General features: G+C 41.1%; 1 protein-coding gene across 1 annotated transcript in view; it reads right to left on the bottom strand.

The window, feature by feature from the left end:
• LOC110502509 (cGMP-inhibited 3',5'-cyclic phosphodiesterase A) overlaps positions 1-25860 on the bottom strand; it is a 239896-nt gene that overhangs the window by 86018 nt on the left and 128018 nt on the right. The window contains exon 2 of the mRNA XM_036960080.1: positions 23923-23964. Within this exon, the coding sequence (XP_036815975.1) occupies positions 23923-23964 (42 nt within the window). The remainder of the gene's footprint in view (positions 1-23922; positions 23965-25860) is intronic.

Raw genomic sequence — 25860 nt, forward strand, 5'->3', positions numbered from 1 at the left:
TAGGCTAGAGAATTGTATTTTAATGTTGAAATATAATACAGCCTATTTGTGTGATGAGTAGGCTGATGCATACAGTACCAGTCAAAAGTTTGGACACACCATTTCCAGGGTTTATCTTAATTTGTACTATTTTCTACCATGTAGAATAAGAGTGAAGACATCAAAGCTATGAAATAACACATATGGAATCATGTTGTAACCTTTAAAAGTGTTAAACAAATATGATATTTAAGATTTTTCAAAGTAACCACCCTTTGCCTTGATGACAGCTTTGCACACGATTGGCATTCTCTCAACCAGCTTCACCTGGAATGCTTTTCCAACAGTCTTGAAGGAGTTGGCTGCACTTGTTGGCTGCTTTTCCTTCACTCTGCGGTCCAACTCATCCCAAACCATTGCAATTGGGTTGAGGGAAGGTCATCTGATGCAGCACTCCATCACTCTCGTATGTTAAGGCATTTGTAAAAAAAAAAATAAAAAAAAAAAATCTATAGCAATATAGAGTGGGAAAGCGGCCATGTGTTTGGACAATAATAGACACTGCAGTAAATAAAACCTAGTCAAAACATCTGTCTCGTCCAGGTCCAGAGTCTACACAGAACCGGTGCGCCATAGCCAATCAGAGGTGGGCCTACAGTGGGCCTTTATGTGCTTTGCTACATGGGCCTACCATCATTCCCTTTGAACTGGACTGTGTGTTTACAGGCAGTTGCAACAGCACGACTTTAGATTGCTAAAAGCCACCTGAATGGATTAGTGATAATATGTACATACCACGTTTGGGAACTTTGCAGTCCTATTGATCAAACAACCATGACAAGGAAGGCTATCACTTATGCAGGTCAACAACAACAACAACAAGACCAACAACTAACGCTTGCCAGAGCAAGAGGAGCTAAAATATAACAAAGTAACATTAGATAAACCCTCTCAAACGTTTTTCAGCTAGTTGGCCGTCAAAATTGCTCTGATAAACGATGGGGGAAATTGTAGCCTTCTGCAGTTTGCTTGCAAAATGCATGCTTGTCTCGAACAAGCAACCAAGCTAAAATTGGCTAAAATTGCCAGCTAGCTACTTCCATGTTACTAACCGTAGCAGAGCTGGTTAGGCTGTTTACATGTTATCTACTTTTTCTGCCTATCTACTTTGTCCTACGTTTACTGACACTGGTCATATTCAGCGGGGGTTGAGCGTTTGTAAATTCATCAGTTATTCTACGCTCTGGCACACTCAGACGAGAGTGCTCTAAAATCAGATTAGATAGCCAGAATGGACTTGTGAATGCAAGTTATTAGCTGGATAACAGTCGTTAAAGTTCACCATAGCTAAATAACTAGGAAAACAAAATCACATTTCTTGGTAGCTAACCAAATTACACCTAATTCTCTAGCTGTGTAAAGCCACCGAAAAACGATAAGAGGGGGAAAAGTCAGTCCCTCACCCACTCCTCCAATGACATGATATCCTCCTAGCAGCTAGCAAGCTAGCTATCTAGCTAACAATGAGTTTAGTGTTTTATCTTGCTACATAAGCAGATATGCTAGCCTATTAGCCATGCTATTGCCCTTGCTAGTTTGATTGTATTGGCATTCCCAGACTTTGTCCGATTTTGTCCAAAATATTGAGTCATTGAAACTGAAACAGTGAATCCCGAATGGAGGCAGCGAACAACGTACCAGGCCAGCTGTGATTTACAACCTGATAGCAATATTTTCTGTACTACCAACAAATGTTGTTACGGTGCGTGAATGAGGACCCAAAAGCGAATTAACGTAAACAGAGCTTCTTTAATAACAAAACAAACGTAGGCTCAGATGGACCGGCAGATTCCGACAGGACAGGACAAGGTTGCAGCAAACATGACGATAGTCTGGTTCAGGCATGAATAACACAAACAAGAATCCGACAAAGACAGAAACAAAAACAGAGAGAGATATAGAGGACTAATCAGAGGGAAAAAGGGAACAGGTGGGAAAAGGGGTGACGAGGTAGTTAGGAGGAGACAAGGAACAGCTGGGGGAAAGAGGGGGAGAAAAGGTAACCTAATAACGACCAGCAGAGGGAGACAGGGTGAAGGGAAAGGACAGAAACAAGACACAACATGACAATACATGACAGTACCCCCCCACTCACCGAGCGCCTCCTGGCGCACTCGAGGAGGAAACCTGGCGGCAACGGAGGAAATCATCGATCAGCGCACGGTCCAGCACGTCCCGAGAGGGAACCCAACTCCTTTCCTCAGGACCGTACCCCTCCCAATCTACTAGGTACTGATGACCACGGCCCCGAGGACGCATGTCCAAAATCCTACGGACCCTGTAGATGGGTGCGCCCTCGACAAGGATGGGGGGGGGGGGGAAGACGAGCGGGGGCGCGAAGAACGGGCTTGACACAGGAGACATGGAAGACCGGGTGGACGCGACGAAGATATCGCGGAAGAAGAAGTCGAACTGCGACAGGATTAATGATCTGGGAAATACGGAACGGACCAATGAACCGCGGGGTCAACTTGCGAGAAGCGGTCTTAAGGGGAAGGTTCTGAGTGGAGAGCCAAACTCTCTGACCGCGACAATATCTAAGACTCTTAGTTCTACGCTTATTAGCAGCCCTCACAGTCTGCGCCCTATAACGGCAAAGTGCAGACCTGACCCTCTTCCAGGTGCGCTCGCAACGTTGGACAAAAGCCTGAGCGGAGGGGACGCTGGACTCGGCGAACTGAGAAGAGAACAGCGGAGGCTGGTACCCGAGGCTACTCTGAAAAGGAGATAGCCCGGTCGCAGACGAAGGAAGCGAGTTGTGGGCGTATTCTGCCCAGGGGAGCTGTTCTGACCAAGACGCAGGGTTGCGGAAAGAAAGACTGCGTAAGATGAGACCAATAGTCTGATTGGCCCGTTCTGCTTGACCGTTAGACTGGGGGTGAAAGCCGGAAGAGAGACTGACGGAAGCCCCAATCAAACGGCAAAACTCCCTCCAAAATTGAGACGTGAATTGCGGACCTCTGTCCGAAACGACGTCTGACGGAAGGCCATGAATTCTGAAAACATTCTCGATGATGATTTGTGCCATCTCTTTAGCAGAAGGAAGCTTAGCAAGGGGAATAAAATGAGCCGCCTTAGAGAACCTGTCGACAACCGTAAGAATAACAGTCTTCCCCGCTGACGAAGGCAGTCCGGTGACAAAATCTAAGGCGATGTGAGACCACGGTCGAGAGGGAATGGGAAGCGGCCTGAGACGGCCGGCAGGAGGGGAGTTACCGGACTTAGTCTGCGCGCAGACCGAACAAGCAGCCACGAAGCGACGCGTGTCATGCTCCCGGGTGGGCCACCAAAAACGCTGGCGAATGGAAGCAAGCGTACCCCGAACGCCAGGGTGGCCGGCTAACTTGGCAGAGTGAGCCCACTGAAGAACGGCCAGACGAGTAGGAACGGGAACGAAAGAAGGTTCCTGGGACAAGCGCGCGGCGACGGAGTTTGAGTGAGTGCTTGCTTTACCTGCCTCTCAATTCCCCAGACAGTCAACCCGACAACACGCCCCTCAGGGAGAATCCCCTCGGGGTCAGTGGAGGCTACTGAAGAACTGAAGAGACGAGATAAAGCATCAGGCTTGGTGTTCTTAGAGCCCGGACGATAAGAAATCACAAACTCGAAACGAGCGAAAAACAGCGCCCAGCGCGCCTGACGCGCATTAAGTCGTTTGGCAGAACGGATGTACTCAAGGTTCCTATGGTCAGTCCAAACGACAAAAGGAACGGTCGCCCCCTCCAACCACTGTCGCCATTCGCCTAGGGCTAAGCGGATGGCGAGCAGTTCGCGGTTTCCCACATCATAGTTACGTTCCGACGGCGACAGGCGATGAGAAAAATACGCGCAAGGGTGGACCTTGTCGTCAGAGAGGGAGCGCTGAGAAAGAATGGCTCCCACGCCCACCTCTGACGCGTCAACCTCGTCAACGAACTGTCTAGAGACGTCAGGTGTAACAAGGATAGGAGCGGATGTAAAACGATTCTTGAGGAGATCAAAAGTTCCTGGGCGGAAACGGACCACTTAAAGCACGTCTTGACAGAAGTAAGGGCTGTGAGAGGAGCTGCCACCTGACCGAAATTACGGATGAAACGACGATAGAAGTTCGCGAAGCCGAGAAAGCGCTGCAGCTCGACGCGTGACTTAGGGACGGGCCAATCAATGACAGCTTGGACCTTAGCGGGATTCATCTTAATGCCTTCAGCGGAAATAACAGAACCGAGAAATGTGACGGAGGAGGCATGAAAAGTGCACTTCTCAGCCTTCACAAAAAGACAATTCTCTAAAAGGCGCTGGAGGACACGTCGAACGTGCTGAACATGAATCTGGAGTGACGGTGAAAAAATAAGGATATCGTCAAGGTAAACGAAAACAAAGATGTTCAGCATGTCTCTCAGGACATCATTGACTAATGCCTGAAAGACAGCTGGAGCGTTAGCGAGGCCGAAAGGAAGAACCCGGTATTCAAAGTGCCCTAACGGAGTGTTAAACGCCGTCTTCCACTCGTCCCCCTCCCTGATGCGCACGAGATGGTAAGCGTTACGAAGGTCCAACTTAGTGAAAAACCTGGCTCCTTGCAGGATCTCGAAGGCTGAAGACATAAGAGGAAGCGAATAACGATTCTTCACTGTTATGTCATTCAGCCCTCGATAATCTATGCAGGGGCGCAGGGACCCGTCCTTCTTCTTAACAAAAAAAAACCCCGCTCCGGCGGGAGAGGAGGAGGGGACTATGGTACCGGCGGCAAGAGCTACAGACAAATAATCTTCGAGAGCCTTACGTTCGGGAGCCGACAGAGAGTATAGTCTACCCCGGGGGGGGAGTGGTTCCCGGAAGGAGATCAATACTACAATCATACGACCGGTGTGGAGGAAGAGAGGTGGCCCTGGACCGACTGAACACCGTGCGCAGATCGTGATATTCCTCCGGCACCCCTGTCAAATCACCAGGCTCCTCCTGTGAAGAAGAGACAGAGGAAACAGGAGGGATAGCAGACATTAAACATTTCACATGACAAGAGACGTTCCAGGAGAGGATAGAATTACTAGACCAATTAATAGAAGGATTATGACAAACTAGCCAGGGATGGCCCAAAACAACAGGTGTAAAAGGTGAACGAAAAATTTAAAAAGAAATGGTTTCGCTATGATTACCAGAGACAGTGAGGGTTAAAGGTAGCGTCTCACGCTGAATCCTGGGGAGAGGACTACCATCCAAGGCGAACAAGGCCGTGGGCTCCCTTAACTGTCTGAGAGGAATGTCATGTTCCCGAGCCCAGGTCTCGTCCATAAAACAGCCCTCCGCCCCAGAGTCTATTAAGGCAATGCAGGACGCTGACGAACCGGTCCAGCGTAGATGGACCGACAAGGTAGTGCAGGATCTTGAAGGAGAGACAGGAGTAGTAGCGCTCACCAGTAGCCCTCCGCTTACTGATGAGCTCTGGCTTTTACTGGACATGAAGTGACAAAATGACCAGCGGAACCGCAATAGAGACAGAGGCGGTTGGTGATTCTCCGTTCCCTCTCTTTAGTCGAGATGCGGATACCTCCCAGCTGCATAGGCTCAGCACCCGAGCCGGCAGAGGAAGATGGTAGTGATGCGGAGAGGGGGGCAACGGAGAACGCGAGCTCCTTTCCACGAGCTCGGTGACAAAGATCAACCCGTCGCTCAATGCGAATAGCGAGTTCAATCAAGGAATCCACGCTGGAAGGAACCTCCCGGGAGAGAATCTCATCCTTTACCTCTGCGCGGAGACCCTCCAGAAAACGAGCGAGCAAAGCCGGCTCGTTCCAGCCACTGGAGGCAGCAAGAGTGCGAAACTCAATAGAGTAGTCTGTTATGGATCGATTACCTTGACATAGGGAAGACAGGGCCCTGGAAGCCTCCTCCCCAAAAACAGATCGATCAAAAACCCGTATCATCTCCTCCTTAAAGTCCTGATACTGGTTAGTACACTCAGCCCTTGCCTCCCAGATTGCCGTGCCCCACTCACAAGCCCGTCCAGTAAGGAGAGATATGACGTAGGCGATACGAGCAGTGCTCCTGGAGTAAGTGTTGGGCTGGAGAGAAAACACAATATCACACTGGGTGAGGAACGAGCGGCATTCAGTGGGCTCCCCAGAGTAACACGGCGGGTTATTGATTCTGGGCTCCGGAGATTCGAAAGCCCTGGAAGTGGCCGGTGGATCGAGGCGGAGATGGTGAACCTGTTCTGTGAGGTTGGAGACTTGGGTGGCCAGGGTCTCAACGGCATGTCGAGCAGCAGACAATTCCTGCTCGTGTCTGCCTAGCATCGCTCCCTGGATCTCGACGGCTGAGTGGAGAGGATCCGAAGTCGCTGGGTCCATTCTTGGTCGGATTCTTCTGTTACGGTGCGTGAATGAGGACCCAAAAGCGAATTAACGTAAACAGAGCTTCTTTAAAACGTAGGCTCAGATGGACCGGCAGATTCCGACAGGACAGGACAAGGTTGCAGCAAACATGACGATAGTCTGGTTCAGGCATGAATAACACAAACAAGAATCCGACAAAGACAGAAACAAAAACAGAGAGAGATATAGAGGACTAATCAGAGGGAAAAAGGGAACAGGTGGGAAAAGGGGTGACGAGGTAGTTAGGAGGAGACAAGGAACAGCTGGGGGAAAGAGGGGGAGAAAAGGTAACCTAATAACGACCAGCAGAGGGAGACAGGGTGAAGGGAAAGGACAGAAACAAGACACAACATGACAATACATGACAAATGTATTGGTGAAGTATATTAATCATGCGTTTAACTACATCCATCTATTCTACCAACAATGCCTTTGTCATGGAATGGAATGTTGTGTCAAATAGAACCTATTTTTAAAACCTCTTCTAAAGATGATTTGTAGCATAAACTGGGAATGTGATATTTATGACTGATATTATGATTGTCTGTTTGCTTCATATCTTCAAACTCCACAGAGACACTCCTCTGCTATCCCTGTCTCCATTAGACGACCAGAGTAAAAATAAACTAAAAAAGCTGCTCCTCTCTCTCTCTCTCTCCCTATTTGTCTATCTCCCTCTGTGTCTGTCTCTCTCTCTGTGTCTCACTGTCTCTCTTTTTCTCTCTCTCTCTCTCTATATATATATATATATATATATATATATATATATATATATATATATATGTCTTGTTGTCTCTCTCTATGTCTCGCTGTCTCTCTCTCTATTGCTGTCTCTCTCTCTATATATATATATATATATAGGTCTTGTCTCTCTCTATGTTTTGCTGTCTCTCTCTCTATCGCTGTCTCTCTCTCTATATATATATCTATAAATATATATATGTCTTGTCTCTCTCTATCGCTGTCTCTCTCTCTCTCTCTCTCTCTATATATATATATATGTCTTGTCTCTCTCGCTCTGCCTCTATTATTCTCTTATTCTCTCTTATTCTCTCTCACTCTTTCTCTCTCTGTCTCTCTCTCTCTCTCTCTGTCTCTCTCTCTCTCTCTCTCTCTCTCTCTGTCTCTGTCTCTCTCTCTCTCTCTCTCTCTCTGTCTCTCTGTCTCTCTCTCTCTCTGTCTCTCTCTCTGTCTCTCTCTCTGTCTCTCTGTCTCTCTCTCTCTCTATATATATATATATATATATATATATATATATATATATATATATATATGTCTTGTCTCGCTGTCTCTCTCTCTATCGCTGTCTCTCTCGCTCTGTCTCTATTATTCTCTCTCTCTCTCTCTCTCTCTCTCTCTCTATGTTATACTCCTCTTTCTCACTTCCTCTCTTACCCCCTTCTCTCTCTTTCGCTCTCTCTCTTTCTGATCTCTCTGTCAGAATACTCTCTCTCTCTGACTCACTCCCACCTCTCTCTCTCCCTCTTAGACTCACCCCCCACCTCTCACTATTTCTTTCTACACAGTGGGTTGCTCAGGGTGGAACCTGACACACCAGAAATGGGGAGAAGGAAAACAAGCTTCTCCTCTACACAGTGGGATGAGAGCCAGGATGTCTATAGTCTCCTCTACACAGTGGGATGAGAGCCAGGGTGTCTAGAGTCTCCTCTACACAGTGGGATGAGAGCCAGGGTGTCTATAGTCTCCTCTACACAGTGGGATGAGAGCCAGGGTGTCTATAGTCTCCTCTACACAGTGGGATGAGAGCCAGGGTGTCTATAGCTTCCTCTACACAGTGGGATGAGAGCCGGGGTGGCTGAATGTTCAGGGTCAATTGGCCTGACCTCTCCCAGTAAAACTTTAATGAGTCGCTTATTCCTCTGTTTTGTTTAAGATTTTTCTTCCTTTTAATAAAATATGGAATAGCATGTAACTGTATCCCAGCTTGGCTTGAATGGGTCTGGTTAGGCACGACCTCAGACAGAGAGGGGGGGGGGGGGGGGGGGGGGGTGGAGGGAGGGATGGAGAAAAAGAGAGGGGAGGGAGAGAGACTGAAGAATAGAGAGGTACAAGCCACTGCTTAGGAGGGAAAGGAGAGAGCGAGACAAAAGAGAGTATAAGGAGAAAAACAGAGAGATCTTAAGGTATGAGTAATGTGCTCTTTATCTTGTACAGTGGGATACACGGTGTGTTGTTCCAAGAGTGATTGAGTACCAGATACTGTCTGGGGATATATAACAACAGTGTGAAAGTAGGCCTATAGATGACCCTAAGGCCTATGGATAATAGTGTAAAGAGAGTGATGTGTTTACAGCATGTTCTAAATGCCCTCGGTTTGAGTAGTTACTGCGGCTTGTCTGCTCTGCTCCATAGAACTTTGGGGTGTTCCATGAATTCCGTGTTCCGACCATCCCATTATTCCGGAAAACAATGAATCAGAATGGGACAGATCAGGTGCTAACATGCAGTCTTTATCTTGTCTCTGCTAATCTCTCCAGGTAACGTTCCAAAGCCAACGTGTTTTCAAGTCAAATATAAATATTTGAAATGCTTTTTAATGGAAATGCTTTAGTGGAAAAAAGACGAGGTGTGGAAAAGGACTCCAATGTGTGCCTGTTGGCCAATACTGCACCGCAAAAGTCAATACATCTCTTTGGTCAACAGCTTTAGAGCAGGATTCATGATTTACACACTGCATGGGCTGTGCTAGCATGGCATGAAACTACTACTGCCACAGACCTCGTTCTCTTCTTCTTCTTTAATTACCTCAAACTCTCCCTCTTTTGCATGGTCAATCGCTCTCTCTCTCTCCCTTTCTCTCTCAGATTCTCTCTCTCTCTCTCTCTCTCTGAGAGAGATAAATATCCGAAAAACCTATAACCTAATATACCAATCCAAATAACCTATCCAAAAAAACGAATATACCTTTCCAAATAACCTGTATACCAATCCAAATAACCTGTATACCTTTCCAAATAACCTATCCAAATAACCTGTATACCTATCCAAATAACCTATCCAAATAACCTGTATACCTATCCAAATAACCTATTAAAATAACCTATTCAAATAACCTATCAAAATAACCTATCCAAATAACCTATCCAAATAACCTGTATACCTATCCAAATAACCTATCAAAATAACCTATCCAAATAACCTATCCAAATAACCTATCCAAATAACCTGTATACCTATCCAAATAACCTATCAAAATAACCTATCCAAATAACCTATCCAAATAACCTATCCAAATAACCTATCAAATAACCTGTATACCTATCCAAATAACCTATCCAAATAACCTATCCAAATAACCTGTATACCTATCCAAATAATATGTACACCTATCCAAATCACCTACATACCTATCCAAAAAACGCTAATATACCTATCCAAATACCATAATAAACAAATGCCCCAAACATGGGGACTTAAACTGTCAGCAAAACCCACGAAAATAGGAAACACGTAACCCACAGACGTGCACACAAGTACCACAAAAACAATCCCGCACACAGAGCAGGCGGGCCTACCGGTAAATAAAGCCTGAATAATCAGCCTAAAACACAAACAGGTGAAACCAATAAACAGAAAGGGGAGAAAAGATCAGTGGCAGCTAGTAGGCCGGTGACGACGACCGCCGAGCGCCACCCGAACAGGAAGGGGAGCCACCTTCGGTAGGAGTCGTGACATAACCATGATAAACCTATCCAAATAACCCATATATCTATCCAAATAAAACATATATCTATCCAAATAACCCATATACCTATCCAAATAACCCATATACCTATCCAAATAACCCCTATACCTATCCAAATAACCCATATACCTATCCAAATAACCCATATATCTATCCAAATAACCCCTATACCTATCCAAATAACCCCTATACCTATCCAAATAACCCCTATACCTATCCAAATAACCGGTATGTCTATCCAAATAACCCCTATACCTATCCAAATAACCCCAATACCTATCCAAATAACCGGTATGTCTATCCTAATAACCCCTATACCTATCCAAATAACCCATATACCTATCCAAATAACCCATATATCTATCCAAATAACCCCTATACCTATCCAAATAACCGGTATGTCTATCCAAATAACCCCTATACTTATCCAAATAACCCATATACCTATCCAAATAACCCCTATACCTATCCAAATAACCGGTATGTCTATCCAAATAACCCCTATACCTATCCAAATAACCCCTACACCTATCCAAATAACCGGTATGTCTATCCAAATAACCCCTATACCTATCCAAATAACCCCAATACCTATCCAAATAACCGGTATGTCTATCCAAATAACCGGTATGTCTATCCAAATAACCCCTATACCTATCCAAATAATTTTATTTTATTTAACCTTTATTTAACTAGGCAAGTCAGTTAAGAACAAATTCTTATTTTCAATGACGGCCTAGGAAGTGGGTTAACTGCCTGTTCAGAGGCAGAACGACAGATTTGTACCTTGTCAGCTCGGGGATATGAACTTGCAACCTTTCGGTTACGCGTCCAACGCTCTAACCACTAGGCTACCCTGCCGCCATATACCTATCCAAATAACCCAAATAACCCATGTACCTATCCAAATAACCCATATATCTATCCAAATAACCCATATACCTATCCAAATAACCCATATACCTATCCAAATAACCCCTATACCTATCCAAATAACCCATATATCTATCCAAATAACCGGTATGTCTATCCAAATAACCCATATACCTATCCAAATAACCCATATACCTATCCAAATAACCGGTATGTCTATCCAAATAACCCATATACCTATCCAAATATCCGGTATTTCTATCCAAATAACCCATATATCTATCCAAATAACCCATATACCTATCCAAATAACCCATATATCTATCCAAATAACCCATATACCTATCCAAATAACCCCTATACCTATCCAAATAACCCCAATACCTATCCAAATAACCGGTATGTCTATCCTAATAACCCCTATACCTATCCAAATAACCCATATACCTATCCAAATAACCCATATATCTATCCAAATAACCCATATACCTATCCAGATAACCCCTATACCTATCCAAATAACCGGTATGTCTATCCAAATAACCCCTATACCTATCCAAATAACCCCTATACCTATCCAAATAACCCCTATACCTATCCAAATAACCGGTATGTCTATCCAAATAACCCATATACCTATCCAAATAACCCATATACCTATCCAAATAACCCATATACATATCCAAATAACCCATATACCTATCCAAATAACCCATATATCTATCCAAATAACCCATATACCTATCCAAATAACCCATATACCTATCCAAATAACCCCTATACCTATCCAAATAACCGGTATGTCTATCCAAATAACCCCTATACCTATCCAAATAACCCATATACCTATCGAAATAACCGGTATGTCTATCCAAATAACCCATATACCTATCCAAATAACCCATATACCTATCCAAATAACCGGTATGTCTATCCAAATAACCCATATACCTATCCAAATAACCGGTATTTCTATCCAAATAACCCATATATCTATCCAAATAACCCATATACCTATCCAAATAACCCATATATCTATCCAAATAACCCATATACCTATCCAAATAACCCCTATACCTATCCAAATAACCCCTATACCTATCCAAATAACCCCTATACCTATCCAAATAACCGGTATGTCTATCCAAATAACCCCTATACCTATCCAAATAACCCCTATACATATCCAAATAACCCATATACCTATCCAAATAACTGGTATGTCTATCCAAATAACCCATATACCTATCCAAATAACCCCTATACCTATCCAAATAACCCATATACCTATCCAAATAACCCATATACCTATCCAAATAACCCATATATCTATCCAAATAACCCATATACCTATCCAAATAACCCATATACCTATCCAAATAACCCATATACCTATCCAAATAACCGGTATGTCTATCCAAATAACCCATATACCAATCCAAATAACCGGTATTTCTATCCAAATAACCCATATATCTATCCAAATAACCCCTATAGCTATCCAAATAACCCATATACCTATCCAAATAACCGGTATTTCTATCCAAATAACCCATATATCTATCCAAATAACCCCTATACCTATCCAAATAACCCATATACCTATCCAAATAACCTGTATATCTATCCAAAAAAACGGTATGTCTATCCAAATAACCCCTAAACCTATCCAAATAACCCATATACCTATCCAAATAACCGGTATGTCTATCCAAATAACCCATATATCTATCCAAATAACCCATATACCTATCCAAATAACCCATATATCTATCCAAATAACCCATATACCTATCCAGATAACCCCTATACCTATCCAAATAACCGGTATGTCTATCCAAATAACCCCTATACCTATCCAAATAACCCCTATACCTATCCAAATAACCCCTATACCTATCCAAATAACCGGTATGTCTATCCAAATAACCCATATACCTATCCAAATAACCCATATACCTATCCAAATAACCCATATACATATCCAAATAACCCATATACCTATCCAAATAACCCATATATCTATCCAAATAACCCTTATACCTATCCAAATAACCCATATACCTATCCAAATAACCCCTATACCTATCCAAATAACCGGTATGTCTATCCAAATAACCCCTATACCTATCCAAATAACCCATATACCTATCGAAATAACCGGTATGTCTATCCAAATAACCCATATACCTATCCAAATAACCCATATACCTATCCAAATAACCGGTATGTCTATCCAAATAACCCATATACCTATCCAAATAACCGGTATTTCTATCCAAATAACCCATATATCTATCCAAATAACCCATATACCTATCCAAATAACCCCTATACCTATCCAAATAACCCCTATACCTATCCAAATAACCCCTATACCTATCCAAATAACCGGTATGTCTATCCAAATAACCCCTATACCTATCCAAATAACCCCTATACCTATCCAAATAACCCATATACCTATCCAAATAACCGGTATGTCTATCCAAATAACCCATATACCTATCCAAATAACCCCTATACCTATCCAAATAACCCATATACCTATCCAAATAACCCATATACCTATCCAAATAACCCATATATCTATCCAAATAACCCATATACCTATCCAAATAACCCATATACCTATCCAAATAACCGGTATGTCTATCCAAATAACCCATATACCTATCCAAATAACCGGTATTTCTATCCAAATAACCCATATATCTATCCAAATAACCCATATACCTATCCAAATAACCCCTATACCTATCCAAATAACCCCTATACCTATCCAAATAACCCCTATACCTATCCAAATAACCGGTATGTCTATCCAAATAACCCCTATACCTATCCAAATAACCCCTATACCTATCCAAATAACCCATATACCTATCCAAATAACCGGTATGTCTATCCAAATAACCCATATACCTATCCAAATAACCCCTATACCTATCCAAATAACCCATATACCTATCCAAATAACCCATATACCTATCCAAATAACCCATATATCTATCCAAATAACCCATATACCTATCCAAATAACCCATATACCTATCCAAATAACCCATATACCTATCCAAATAATCGGTATGTCTATCCAAATAACCCATATACCAATCCAAATAACCGGTATTTCTATCCAAATAACCCATATATCTATCCAAATAACCCCTATAGCTATCCAAATAACCCATATACCTATCCAAATAACCGGTATTTCTAACCAAATAACCCATATATCTATCCAAATAACCCCTATACCTATCCAAATAACCCATATACCTATCCAAATAACCTGTATATCTATCCAAAAAAACGGTATGTCTATCCAAATAACCCCTAAACCTATCCAAATAACCCATATACCTATCCAAATAACCGGTATGTCTATCCAAATAACCCATATATCTATCCAAATAACCCATATACCTATCCAAATAACCGGTATGTCTATCCAAATAACCCATATACCTATCCAAATAACCAGTATTTCTAACCAAATAACCCATATATCTATCCAAATAACCCATATACCTATCCAAATAACCCATATATCTATCCAAATAACCCATATACCTATCCAAATAAACCCTATACCTATCCAAATAACCCCTATACCTATCCAAATAACCCCTATACCTATCCAAATAACCGGTATGTCTATCCAAATAACCCATATATCTATCCAAATAACCCATATACCTATCCAAATAACCCATATATCTATCCAAATAACCCATATACCTATCCAGATAACCCCTATACCTATCCAAATAACCGGTATGTCTATCCAAATAACCCCTATACCTATCCAAATAACCCCTATACCTATCCAAATAACCCCTATACCTATCCAAATAACCGGTATGTCTATCCAAATAACCCATATACCTATCCAAATAACCCATATACCTATCCAAATAACCCATATACATATCCAAATAACCCATATACCTATCCAAATAACCCATATATCTATCCAAATAACCCTTATACCTATCCAAATAACCCATATACCTATCCAAATAACCCCTATACCTATCCAAATAACCGGTATGTCTATCCAAATAACCCCTATACCTATCCAAATAACCCATATACCTATCGAAATAACCGGTATGTCTATCCAAATAACCCATATACCTATCCAAATAACCCATATACCTATCCAAATAACCGGTATGTCTATCCAAATAACCCATATACCTATCCAAATAACCGGTATTTCTATCCAAATAACCCATATATCTATCCAAATAACCCATATACCTATCCAAATAACCCCTATACCTATCCAAATAACCCCTATACCTATCCAAATAACCCCTATACCTATCCAAATAACCGGTATGTCTATCCAAATAACCCCTATACCTATCCAAATAACCCCTATACCTATCCAAATAACCCATATACCTATCCAAATAACCGGTATGTCTATCCAAATAACCCATATACCTATCCAAATAACCCCTATACCTATCCAAATAACCCATATACCTATCCAAATAACCCATATACCTATCCAAATAACCCATATATCTATCCAAATAACCCATATACCTATCCAAATAACCCATATACCTATCCAAATAACCGGTATGTCTATCCAAATAACCCATATACCTATCCAAATAACCGGTATTTCTATCCAAATAACCCATATATCTATCCAAATAACCCATATACCTATCCAAATAACCCCTATACCTATCCAAATAACCCCTATACCTATCCAAATAACCCCTATACCTATCCAAATAACCGGTATGTCTATCCAAATAACCCCTATACCTATCCAAATAACCCCTATACCTATCCAAATAACCCATATACCTATCCAAATAACCGGTATGTCTATCCAAATAACCCATATACCTATCCAAATAACCCCTATACCTATCCAAATAACCCATATACCTATCCAAATAACCCATATACCTATCCAAATAACCCATATATCTATCCAAATAACCCATATACCTATCCAAATAACCCATATACCTATCCAAATAACCCATATACCTATCCAAATAATCGGTATGTCTATCCAAATAACCCATATACCAATCCAAATAACCGGTATTTCTATCCAAATAACCCATATATCTATCCAAATAACCCCTATAGCTATCCAAATAACCCATATACCTATCCAAATAACCGGTATTTCTAACCAAATAACCCATATATCTATCCAAATAACCCCTATACCTATCCAAATAACCCATATACCTATCCAAATAACCTGTATATCTATCCAAAAAAACGGTATGTCTATCCAAATAACCCCTAAACCTATCCAAATAACCCATATACCTATCCAAATAACCGGTATGTCTATCCAAATAACCCATATATCTATCCAAATAACCCATATACCTATCCAAATAACCGGTATGTCTATCCAAATAACCCATATACCTATCCAAATAACCAGTATTTCTAACCAAATAACCCATATATCTATCCAAATAACCCATATACCTATCCAAATAACCCATATATCTATCCAAATAACCCATATACCTATCCAAATAAACCCTATACCTATCCAAATAACCCCTATACCTATCCAAATAACCCCTATACCTATCCAAATAACCGGTATGTCTATCCAAATAACCCCTATACCTATCCAAATAACCGGTATGTCTATCCAAATAACCCATATACCTATCCAAATAACCCCTATACCTATCCAAATAACCCATATACCTATCCAAATAACCCATATACCTATCCAAATAACCCATATATCTATCCAAATAACCCATATACCTATCCAAATAACCCATATACCTATCCAAATAACCCCTATACCTATCCAAATAACCGGTATGTCTATCCAAATATCCCATATACCTATCCAAATAACCCATATACCTATCCAAATAACCGGTATGTCTATCCAAATAACCCATATACCTATCCAAATAACCGGTATTTCTATCCAAATAACCCATATATCTATCCAAATAACCCCTATAGCTATCCAAATAACCCATATACCTATCCAAATAACCGGTATTTCTATCCAAATAACCCATATATCTATCCAAATAACCCCTATACCTATCCAAATAACCCATACACCTATCCAAATAACCTGTATATCTATCCAAATAACCTGTATATCTATCCAAATAACCGGTATTTCTATCCAAATAACCCATATATCTATCCAAATAACCCCTATACCTATCCAAATAACCCCTATACCTATCCAAATAACCCATATACCTATCCAAATAACCCATATATCTATCCAAATAACCCCTATACCTATCCAAATAACCGGTATGTCTATCCAAATAACCCATATACCTATCCAAATAACCCATATACCTATCCAAATAACCGGTATGTCTATCCAAATAACCCATATACATATCCAAATAACCGGTATGTCTATCCAAATAACCCATATACCTATCCAAATAACCCATATACCTATCCAAATAACCCCTATACCTATCCAAATAACCCCTATACCTATCCAAATAAAACATATATCTATCCAAATAACCCCTATACCTATCCAAATAACCCATATACCTATCCAAATAACCCCTATACCTATCCAAATAACCCATATACCTATCCAAATAACTGGTATTTCTATCCAAATAACCCCTATACCTATCCAAATAACCCATATATCTATCCAAATAACCCCTATACCTATCCAAATAACCCATATACCTATCCAAATAACCTGTATATCTATCCAAATAACCTGTATATCTATCCAAATAACCTGTATATCTATCCAAATAACCGGTATTTCCATCCAAATAACCCATATATCTATCCAAATAACCCATATACCTATCCAAATAACCCATATACCTATCCAAATAACCTGTATATCTATCCAAATAACCTGTATACCTATCCAAATAACCCATATACCTATCCAAATAACCCCAATATATCTATCCAAATAACCCATATACCTATCCAAATAACCCTTACATATCTTTCCAAATAACCTAATATACCTATCCAAATAACCTAATATACCTATCCAAATAACCTAATATACCTATCCAAATAACCTAATATACCTATCCAAATAACCCATATACCTATCCAAATAACCCCAATATATCTATCCAAATAACCCATATACCTATCCAAATAACCCTTACATGTCTTTCCAAATAACCTAATATACCTATCCAAATAACCTAATATACCTATCCAAATAACCTAATATACCTATCCAAATAACCTAATATACCTATCCAAATAACCTAATATACCTATCCAGAAATCCCATATACCTATCCAAATAACTCATATACAGTGGGGAGAACAAGTATTTGATACACTGCCGATTTTGCAGGTTATCCTACTTACAAAGCATGTAATCCAGAAAATCACATTGTATGATTTTTAAGTCATTAATTTGCATTGTATTGCATGACATAAGTATTTGATCACCTACCAACCAGTAAGAATTCCGGCTCTCACAGACCTGTTAGTTTTTCTTTAAGAATCCCTCCTGTTCTCCACTCATTACCTGTATTAACTGCACCTGTTTGAACTCGTTACCTGTACAAAAGACACCTGTCCACACACTCAATCAAACAGACTCCAACCTCTCCACAATGGCCAAGGCCAGAGAGCTGTGTAAGGACATCAGGGATAAAACTGTAGACCTGCACACGGCTGGGATGGGCTACAGGACAATAGGCAAGCAGATTGGTGAAAAGGCAACAACTGTTCAAGATGACAGTCAATCACCCTCGGTCTGGGGCTCCATGCAAGATCTCACCTTGTGGGGCATCAATGATCATGAGGAAGGTGAGGGATCAGCCCAGAACTACATGGCAGGACCTGGTCAATGTCCTGAAGAGAGCTGGGACCACAGCCTCAAAGAAAACCATTAGTAACACACTACGCCATCATGGATTAAAATCCTGCAGCGCACGCAATGCCCCCCTGCTCAAGCCAGCACATGTCCAGGCCCGTCTGAAGTTTGCCAATGACCATCTGGGTGATCCAGAGGAGGAATGGGAGAAGGTCATGTGGTCTGATGAGACAAAAATTGAGCTTTTTGGTCTAAACTCCACTCGCCGTGTTTGGAGGAAGAAAAAGGATGAGTACAACCCCAAGAACACCATCCCAACCGTGAAGCATGGAGGTGGAAACATCATTCTTTGGGGATGCTCTTCTGCAAAGGGGACAGGACAACTGCACTGTATTGAGGGGAGGATGGATGGGGCCATGTATCGCGAGATCTTGGCCAACAACCTCCTTCCCTCAGTAAGAGCATTGAAGATGGGTCGTGGCTGGGTCTTCCAGCATGACAACGACCCGAAACACACAGCCAGGGCAACTAAGGAGTGGCTCCGTAAGAAGCACCTCAAGGTCCTGGAGTGGCCTAGCCATTCTCCAGTCCTGAACCCAATAGAAATCTTTGGAGGGAGCTGAAAGTCCGTATTGCCCAGCGACAGCCCCGAAACCTGAAGGATCTGGAGAAGGTCTGTATGGAGGAGTGGGCCAAAATCCCTGCTGCAGCGTGTGCAAACCTGGTCAAGAACTACAGGAAACATATGATATCTGTAATTGCAAACCAAGATTTCTGTACCAAATATTAAGTTCTGCTTTCCTGAATTATCAAATACTTACAGTGCCTTGCGAAAGTATTCGGCCCCCTTGAACTTTGCGACCTTTTGCCACATTTCAGGCTTCAAACATAAAGATATAAAACTGTATTTTTTTTGTGAAGAATCAACAACAAGTGGGACACAATCATGAAGTGGAACGACATTTATTGGATATTTCAAACTTTTTTAACAAATCAAAAACTGAAAAATTGTGCGTGCAAAATTATTCAGCCCCCTTAAGTTAATACTTTGTAACGCCACCTTTTGCTGTGATTACAGCTGTAAGTCGCTTGGGGTATGTCTCTATCAGTTTTGCACATCGAGAGACTGAATTTTTTTCCCACTCCTCCTAGCAAAACAGCTCGAGCTCAGTGAGGTTGGATGGAGAGCATTTGTGAACAGCAGTTTTCAGTTCTTTCCACAGATTCTCGATTGGATTCAGGTCTGGACTTTGACTTGGCCATTCTAACACCTGGATATGTTTATTTTTGAACCATTCCATTGTAGATTTTGCTTTATGTTTTGGATCATTGTCTTGTTGGAAGACAAATCTCCGTCCCAGTCTCAGGTCTTTTGCAGACTCCATCTGGTTTTCTTCCAGAATGGTCCTGTATTTGGCTCCATCCATCTTCCCATCAATTTTAACCATCTTCCCTGTCCCTGCTGAAGAAAAGCAGGCCCAAACCATGATGCTGCCACCACCATGTTTGACAGTGGGGATGGTGTGTTCAGCTGTGTTGCTTTTACGCCAAACATAACGTTTTGCATTGTTGCCAAAAAGTTCCATTTTGGTTTCATCTGACCAGAGCACCTTCTTCCACATGTTTGGTGTGTCTCCCAGGTGGCTTGTGGCAAACTTTAAACAACACTTTTTATGGATATCTTTAAGAAATGGCTTTATTCTTGCCACTCTTCCATAAAGGCCAGATTTGTGCAATATACGACTGATTGTTGTCCTATGGACAGAGTCTCCCACCTCAGCTGTAGATCTCTGCAGTTCATCCAGAGTGATCATGGGCCTCTTGGCTGCATCTCTGATCAGTCTTCTCCTTGTATGAGCTGAAAGTTTAGAGGGACGGCCAGGTCTTGGTAGATTTGCAGTGGTCTGATACTCCTTCCATTTCAATATTATCGCTTGCACAGTGCTCCTTGGGATGTTTAAAGCTTGGGAAATCTTTTTGTATCCAAATCCGGCTTTAAACTTCTTCACAACAGTATCTCGGACCTGCCTGGTGTGTTCCTTGTTCTTCATGATGCTCTCTGAGCTTTTAATGGACCTCTGAGACTATCACAGTGCAGGTGCATTTATACGGAGACTTGATTACACACAGGTGGATTGTATTTATCATCATTAGTCATTTAGGTCAACATTGGATCATTCAGAGATCCTCACTGAACTTCTGGAGAGAGTTTGCTGCACTGAAAGTAAAGGGGCTGAATAATTTTGCACGCCCAATTTTTCCGTTTTTGATTTGTTAAAAAAGTTTGAAATATCCAATAAATGTCGTTCCACTTCATGATTGTGTCCCACTTCTTGTTGATTCTTCACAAAAAAATACAATTTTATATCTTTATGTTTGAAGCCTGAAATGTGGCAAAAGGTCGCAAAGTTCAAGGGGGCCGAATACTTTCGCAAGGCACTGTATGTCATGCAATAAACTGCAAATTAATGACTTAAAAATCATACAATGTGATTTTCTGGATTTTTGTTTTAGATTCCGTCTCTCACAGTTGAAGTGTACCTATGATAAAAATTACAGACCTCTACATGCTTTGTAAGTACGAAAACCTGCAAAATCGGCAGTGTGTCAAATACTTGTTCTCCCCACTGTACCTATCAAAATAACCCTAATATACCTATCCAAATAACTCATGTCTATCCAAATAACATGTATAAGAATCCAAATAACTGTATACCTATCCAAATAACCCCAATATACCTATCCAAATAACCCCAATATACCTATCCAGATAACCTGTTAACCTATCCAAATTACCCCAATATACCTATCCAAATTACCCTAATACACCTATCCAAATTACCCTAATACACCTATCCAAATAACCCCAATATACCTATCCAAATAACCTGTATACCTATCCAGATAACCTGTTAACCTATCCAAATTACCCTAATATACCTATCCAAATTACCCTAATATACCTATCCAAATTACCCCAATATACCTATCCAGATAACCTGTTAACCTATCCAAATAACCCCAATATACCTATCCAAATAACCCCAATATACCTATCCAAATAACCCCAATATACCTATCCAGATAACCTGTTAACCTATCCAAATTACCCCAATATACCTATCCAAATTACCCTAATACACCTATCCAAATTACCCTAATACACCTATCCAAATAACCCCAATATACCTATCCAAATAACCTGTATACCTATCCAGATAACCTGTTAACCTATCCAAATTACCCTAATATACCTATCCAAATTACCCTAATACACCTATCCAAATTACGCTAATACACCTATCCAAATAACCGGTATACCGCTCCAAATAACCCTAATAAACCCATCCAAATAACCCTGATATACCCATCCAAATAACCTGTATACCTGTCACAATAACTGTATACCTCTCCAAAGAACCCTAATAAGCCTATCCATATAACCCTAATATACCCATCTAAATAACCCTCAAATATCTATCCAAATAACCTGTATACCTATCCAAATAACCCATATACCTATCCAAATAACCCATATACCTATCCAAATAACCCATATATCTATCCAAATAACCTGTATACCTATCCAAATAACCTGTATACCTATCCAAATAACCCTAATATACCTATCCAATTAACCATATAGTTTTTACCTATAGCTAAGTGAGCCATCTGTTTCTGTGCAATGACTTACTGCAGGCTAAATGTCAAAGCTGTCTGTATTACTGGTACACCGACTAGAAGATCATGAAAAATGGTAGACCTTAATAATCTGTCTCGACGGACCAATCTAAAGGTGCAAGAGCGATCCAAAGACGGATAGATAAGGGACACACCTTTTAACAGTTAGGGTTAAAACATGATTTGGAATGCAACTCTGGGATTCTGTTTTCAAATCTATGTTTTACACTACACTTTACATTGTATAATTGTTCCTGTCTTGGGCTCCCGAGTGGCGCAGCAGTCTAAGGCACTGCATCTCAGTGCTAGAGGCGTGACGACAAACACCCTGGTTTGAATACAAAAATGTATGTAGTTCTGTCCTTGAGCTGTTCTTGTCTATTGATGTTCTGTACTCTGTCATGTTTTCTGTTTTGTGTGAACCCCAGGATAATTAGCTGCTGCATTTGCAACAGCTAATGGGGATCCTAATAAAATAAAAAATAACAAAAAATACCAGGCTGTATCACAACCGGCCATGATTGGGGGTCCCATAGGGCGGCGCACAATTGTCCCAGCATCATCTGGGTTTGGCCGGTTTAGGCAGTCATTGTAAATAAGAATTTGTTCTTAAACTGACTTGCCAAGTTAAATAAAGGTGAAATAAAATAAAATAAAAAAACCTCAGTGTGGTCACTACTCCCTGACAATCCATCTCACCTTGAGAAAGTTATCCTCCTGATAAAGGATAATAAACACTAACCTGACGAGCAAGTATATCTCTATACAGGGTTATAAACACTAACCTGACGAGCCAGTATATCTCTATGCAGGGTTATAAACACTAACCTGACGAGTCAGTATATCTCTATACAGGGTTATAAACACTAACCTGACGAGCCAGTATATCTCTATGTTAAGGGGTTATAAACACTAACCTGACGAGCCAGTATATCTCTATGTTAAGGGGTTATAAACACTAACCTGATGAGCCAGTATATCTCTATGTTAAGGGGTTATAAACACTAACCTGACGAGCCAGTATATCTCTATGCAGGGTTATAAACACTAACCTGACGAGCCAGTATATCTCTATACAGGGTTATAAACACTAACCTGGCGAGCCAGTATTTCTCTATGTTAAGGGGTTATAAACACTAACCTGACGAGCCAGTATATCTCTATGTTAAGGGGTTATAAACACTAACCTGACGAGCCAGTATATCTCTATAAAGGGTTATATCCACTAACCTGACGAGCCAGTATATCTTTATAAGGGGTTATAAACACTAACCAGACGAGCCAGTATATCTCTATAAGTGGTTATAAACACTAACCTGACGAGCCAGTATATCTCTATGTTAAGGGGTTATAAACACTAACCTGACGAGCCAGTATATCTCTATGTCAAGGGGTTATAAACACTAACGTGACGAGCCAGTATATCTCTATAAACTGTTATTAACACTAACCTGAGATCCTCTTGAGCTTCTCTTGTTGTCCCATTCTGGCATCTGTAGGGAAAACAGAGTGAGTGAGAAATTACAATTCTGTACATTTACATGTTAGTCATAAAGCAGACACTTATCCAGAGTGACATACAACCATTGAATTGCACTTTTCAACTTAAGGGTACTAAAACAACCGCAACAACCACAATCACGATGATTCATTCTCTATTATAGATAACAGTATGTTATCTTGTGAAAATCCTTATTCTCCTCACCTGCTGCTGTTCAACTAGGCTAAATAATGAAAGGAAAAAACAGGAAGAAGAGAAATGGAGGGAATCAGTAAATGCTGGAGTTTTTTTAAAAACTTTCCATTAAGCATCGGGCTTTCTAATTCAATTTTACAGTCAGGTTTAAGTTTACTTTGGTTCCATTCACAGCCTAATGGCCCTGTGGAGCCTTTCGACTTTATGTACTCTAATGAACATTGCTCAGGCCTCGTAAAGCCATTTTCCACTTCCCTAGGAGTCACCCAGCTCAGCACCACTGTCACTAATCACTAGCTGTCGCTGTATATCTGCTCCACAAAGCACACACACACACACACAGAAATCAGATGCACTGCCACCACTGAACGAACAGAACAAACATAAACCCTGCATCTTTGAAGCTTTCCAAGTTCCAAAGTACGCACGGCAGAGCTCCAAAGCAACACTGTGCTCCAAAGCAAGAAGCACTGTGCATGGCTACAGTTAGCTAACTGTACTGTTTTAGCTAGGAACACTGTGCATGGCTGTAGTTAGCTAACTGTACTGTTTTAGCTAGGAACACTGTGCATGGCTACAGTTAGCTAACTATACTATTTTAGTTGGGAAGATTGTGCATGGCTACAGTTAGCTAACTGTACTGTTTTAGCTAGGAACACTGTGCATGGCTACAGTTAGCTAACTATACTATTTTAGTTGGGAAGATTGTGCATGGCTACAGTTAGCTAACTGTACTGTTTTAGCTAGGAACACTGTGCATGGCTACAGTTAGCTAACTGTACTGTTTTAGCTAGGAACACTGTGCATGGCTGCAGTTAGCTAACTGTACTGTTTTAGCTAGGAACACTGTGCATGGCTACAGTTAGCTAACTGTACTGTTTTAGCAAGGAACACTGTGCATGGCTACAGTTAACTAACTATACTATTTTAGTTAGGAAGATTGTGCATGTCTACAGTTAGCTAGCTGTACTAATTTAGCTAAGAATACAGTGCATGGCTACAGTTAGCTGCACACAAAAAAAGTACTCTATATTGTGCAAAATAAGGGTTATTTGGCTTGTAACCATAACAGATCCCCCTTCCGTGCTATATAAAGCCTTTTTGGAAGTTTCGACAAAGAACCATTTCCTAAGGTTCCAAAATGGAACCTGTATGATGTTATAAATAACCATTTCCTAAGGTTCCAAAATGAAAGCTATATGATGCTGTAAAGAACCATTTCCTAATGTTCGAAGACGGTTGTCCTTGTGGAAGGTTCTACCATCTCAACAGAGGAACTCTGGAACTCTGTCAGAGTGACCATCGGGTTCTTGGTCACCTCCCTGACCAAGGGACCTAATTGCTCAGTTTTGGCTGGGCGGCCAGCTCTAGGAAGACTCTTGGTGGTTCCAAACTTCTTCCATTTAAGAATGATGGAGGCCACTGTGTTCTTGGGAACCTGTCAAAATGTTAGACACACCTACTCATTCAAGGGTTTTTCTTAATTTGTACTATTTTGTACATTGTAGAATAATAGTGTAAACATCAAAACTATGAAATAACACATGGAATCTTGTTGTAAGCAAAAAAAAGTGTTAAATATTTTATATTTGAGATTCTTCAAAGTATCCACCCTTTGCCTTGATGACGGCTTTGCACACTCTTGGCATTCTCTCAACCAGCTTCATGAGTTAGTCACCTGGAATTCATTTCA

This window comes from Oncorhynchus mykiss, chromosome 2 (assembly GCF_013265735.2).
Source record: "Oncorhynchus mykiss isolate Arlee chromosome 2, USDA_OmykA_1.1, whole genome shotgun sequence".
In the NCBI taxonomy this organism is placed as follows: domain Eukaryota; kingdom Metazoa; phylum Chordata; class Actinopteri; order Salmoniformes; family Salmonidae; genus Oncorhynchus; species Oncorhynchus mykiss.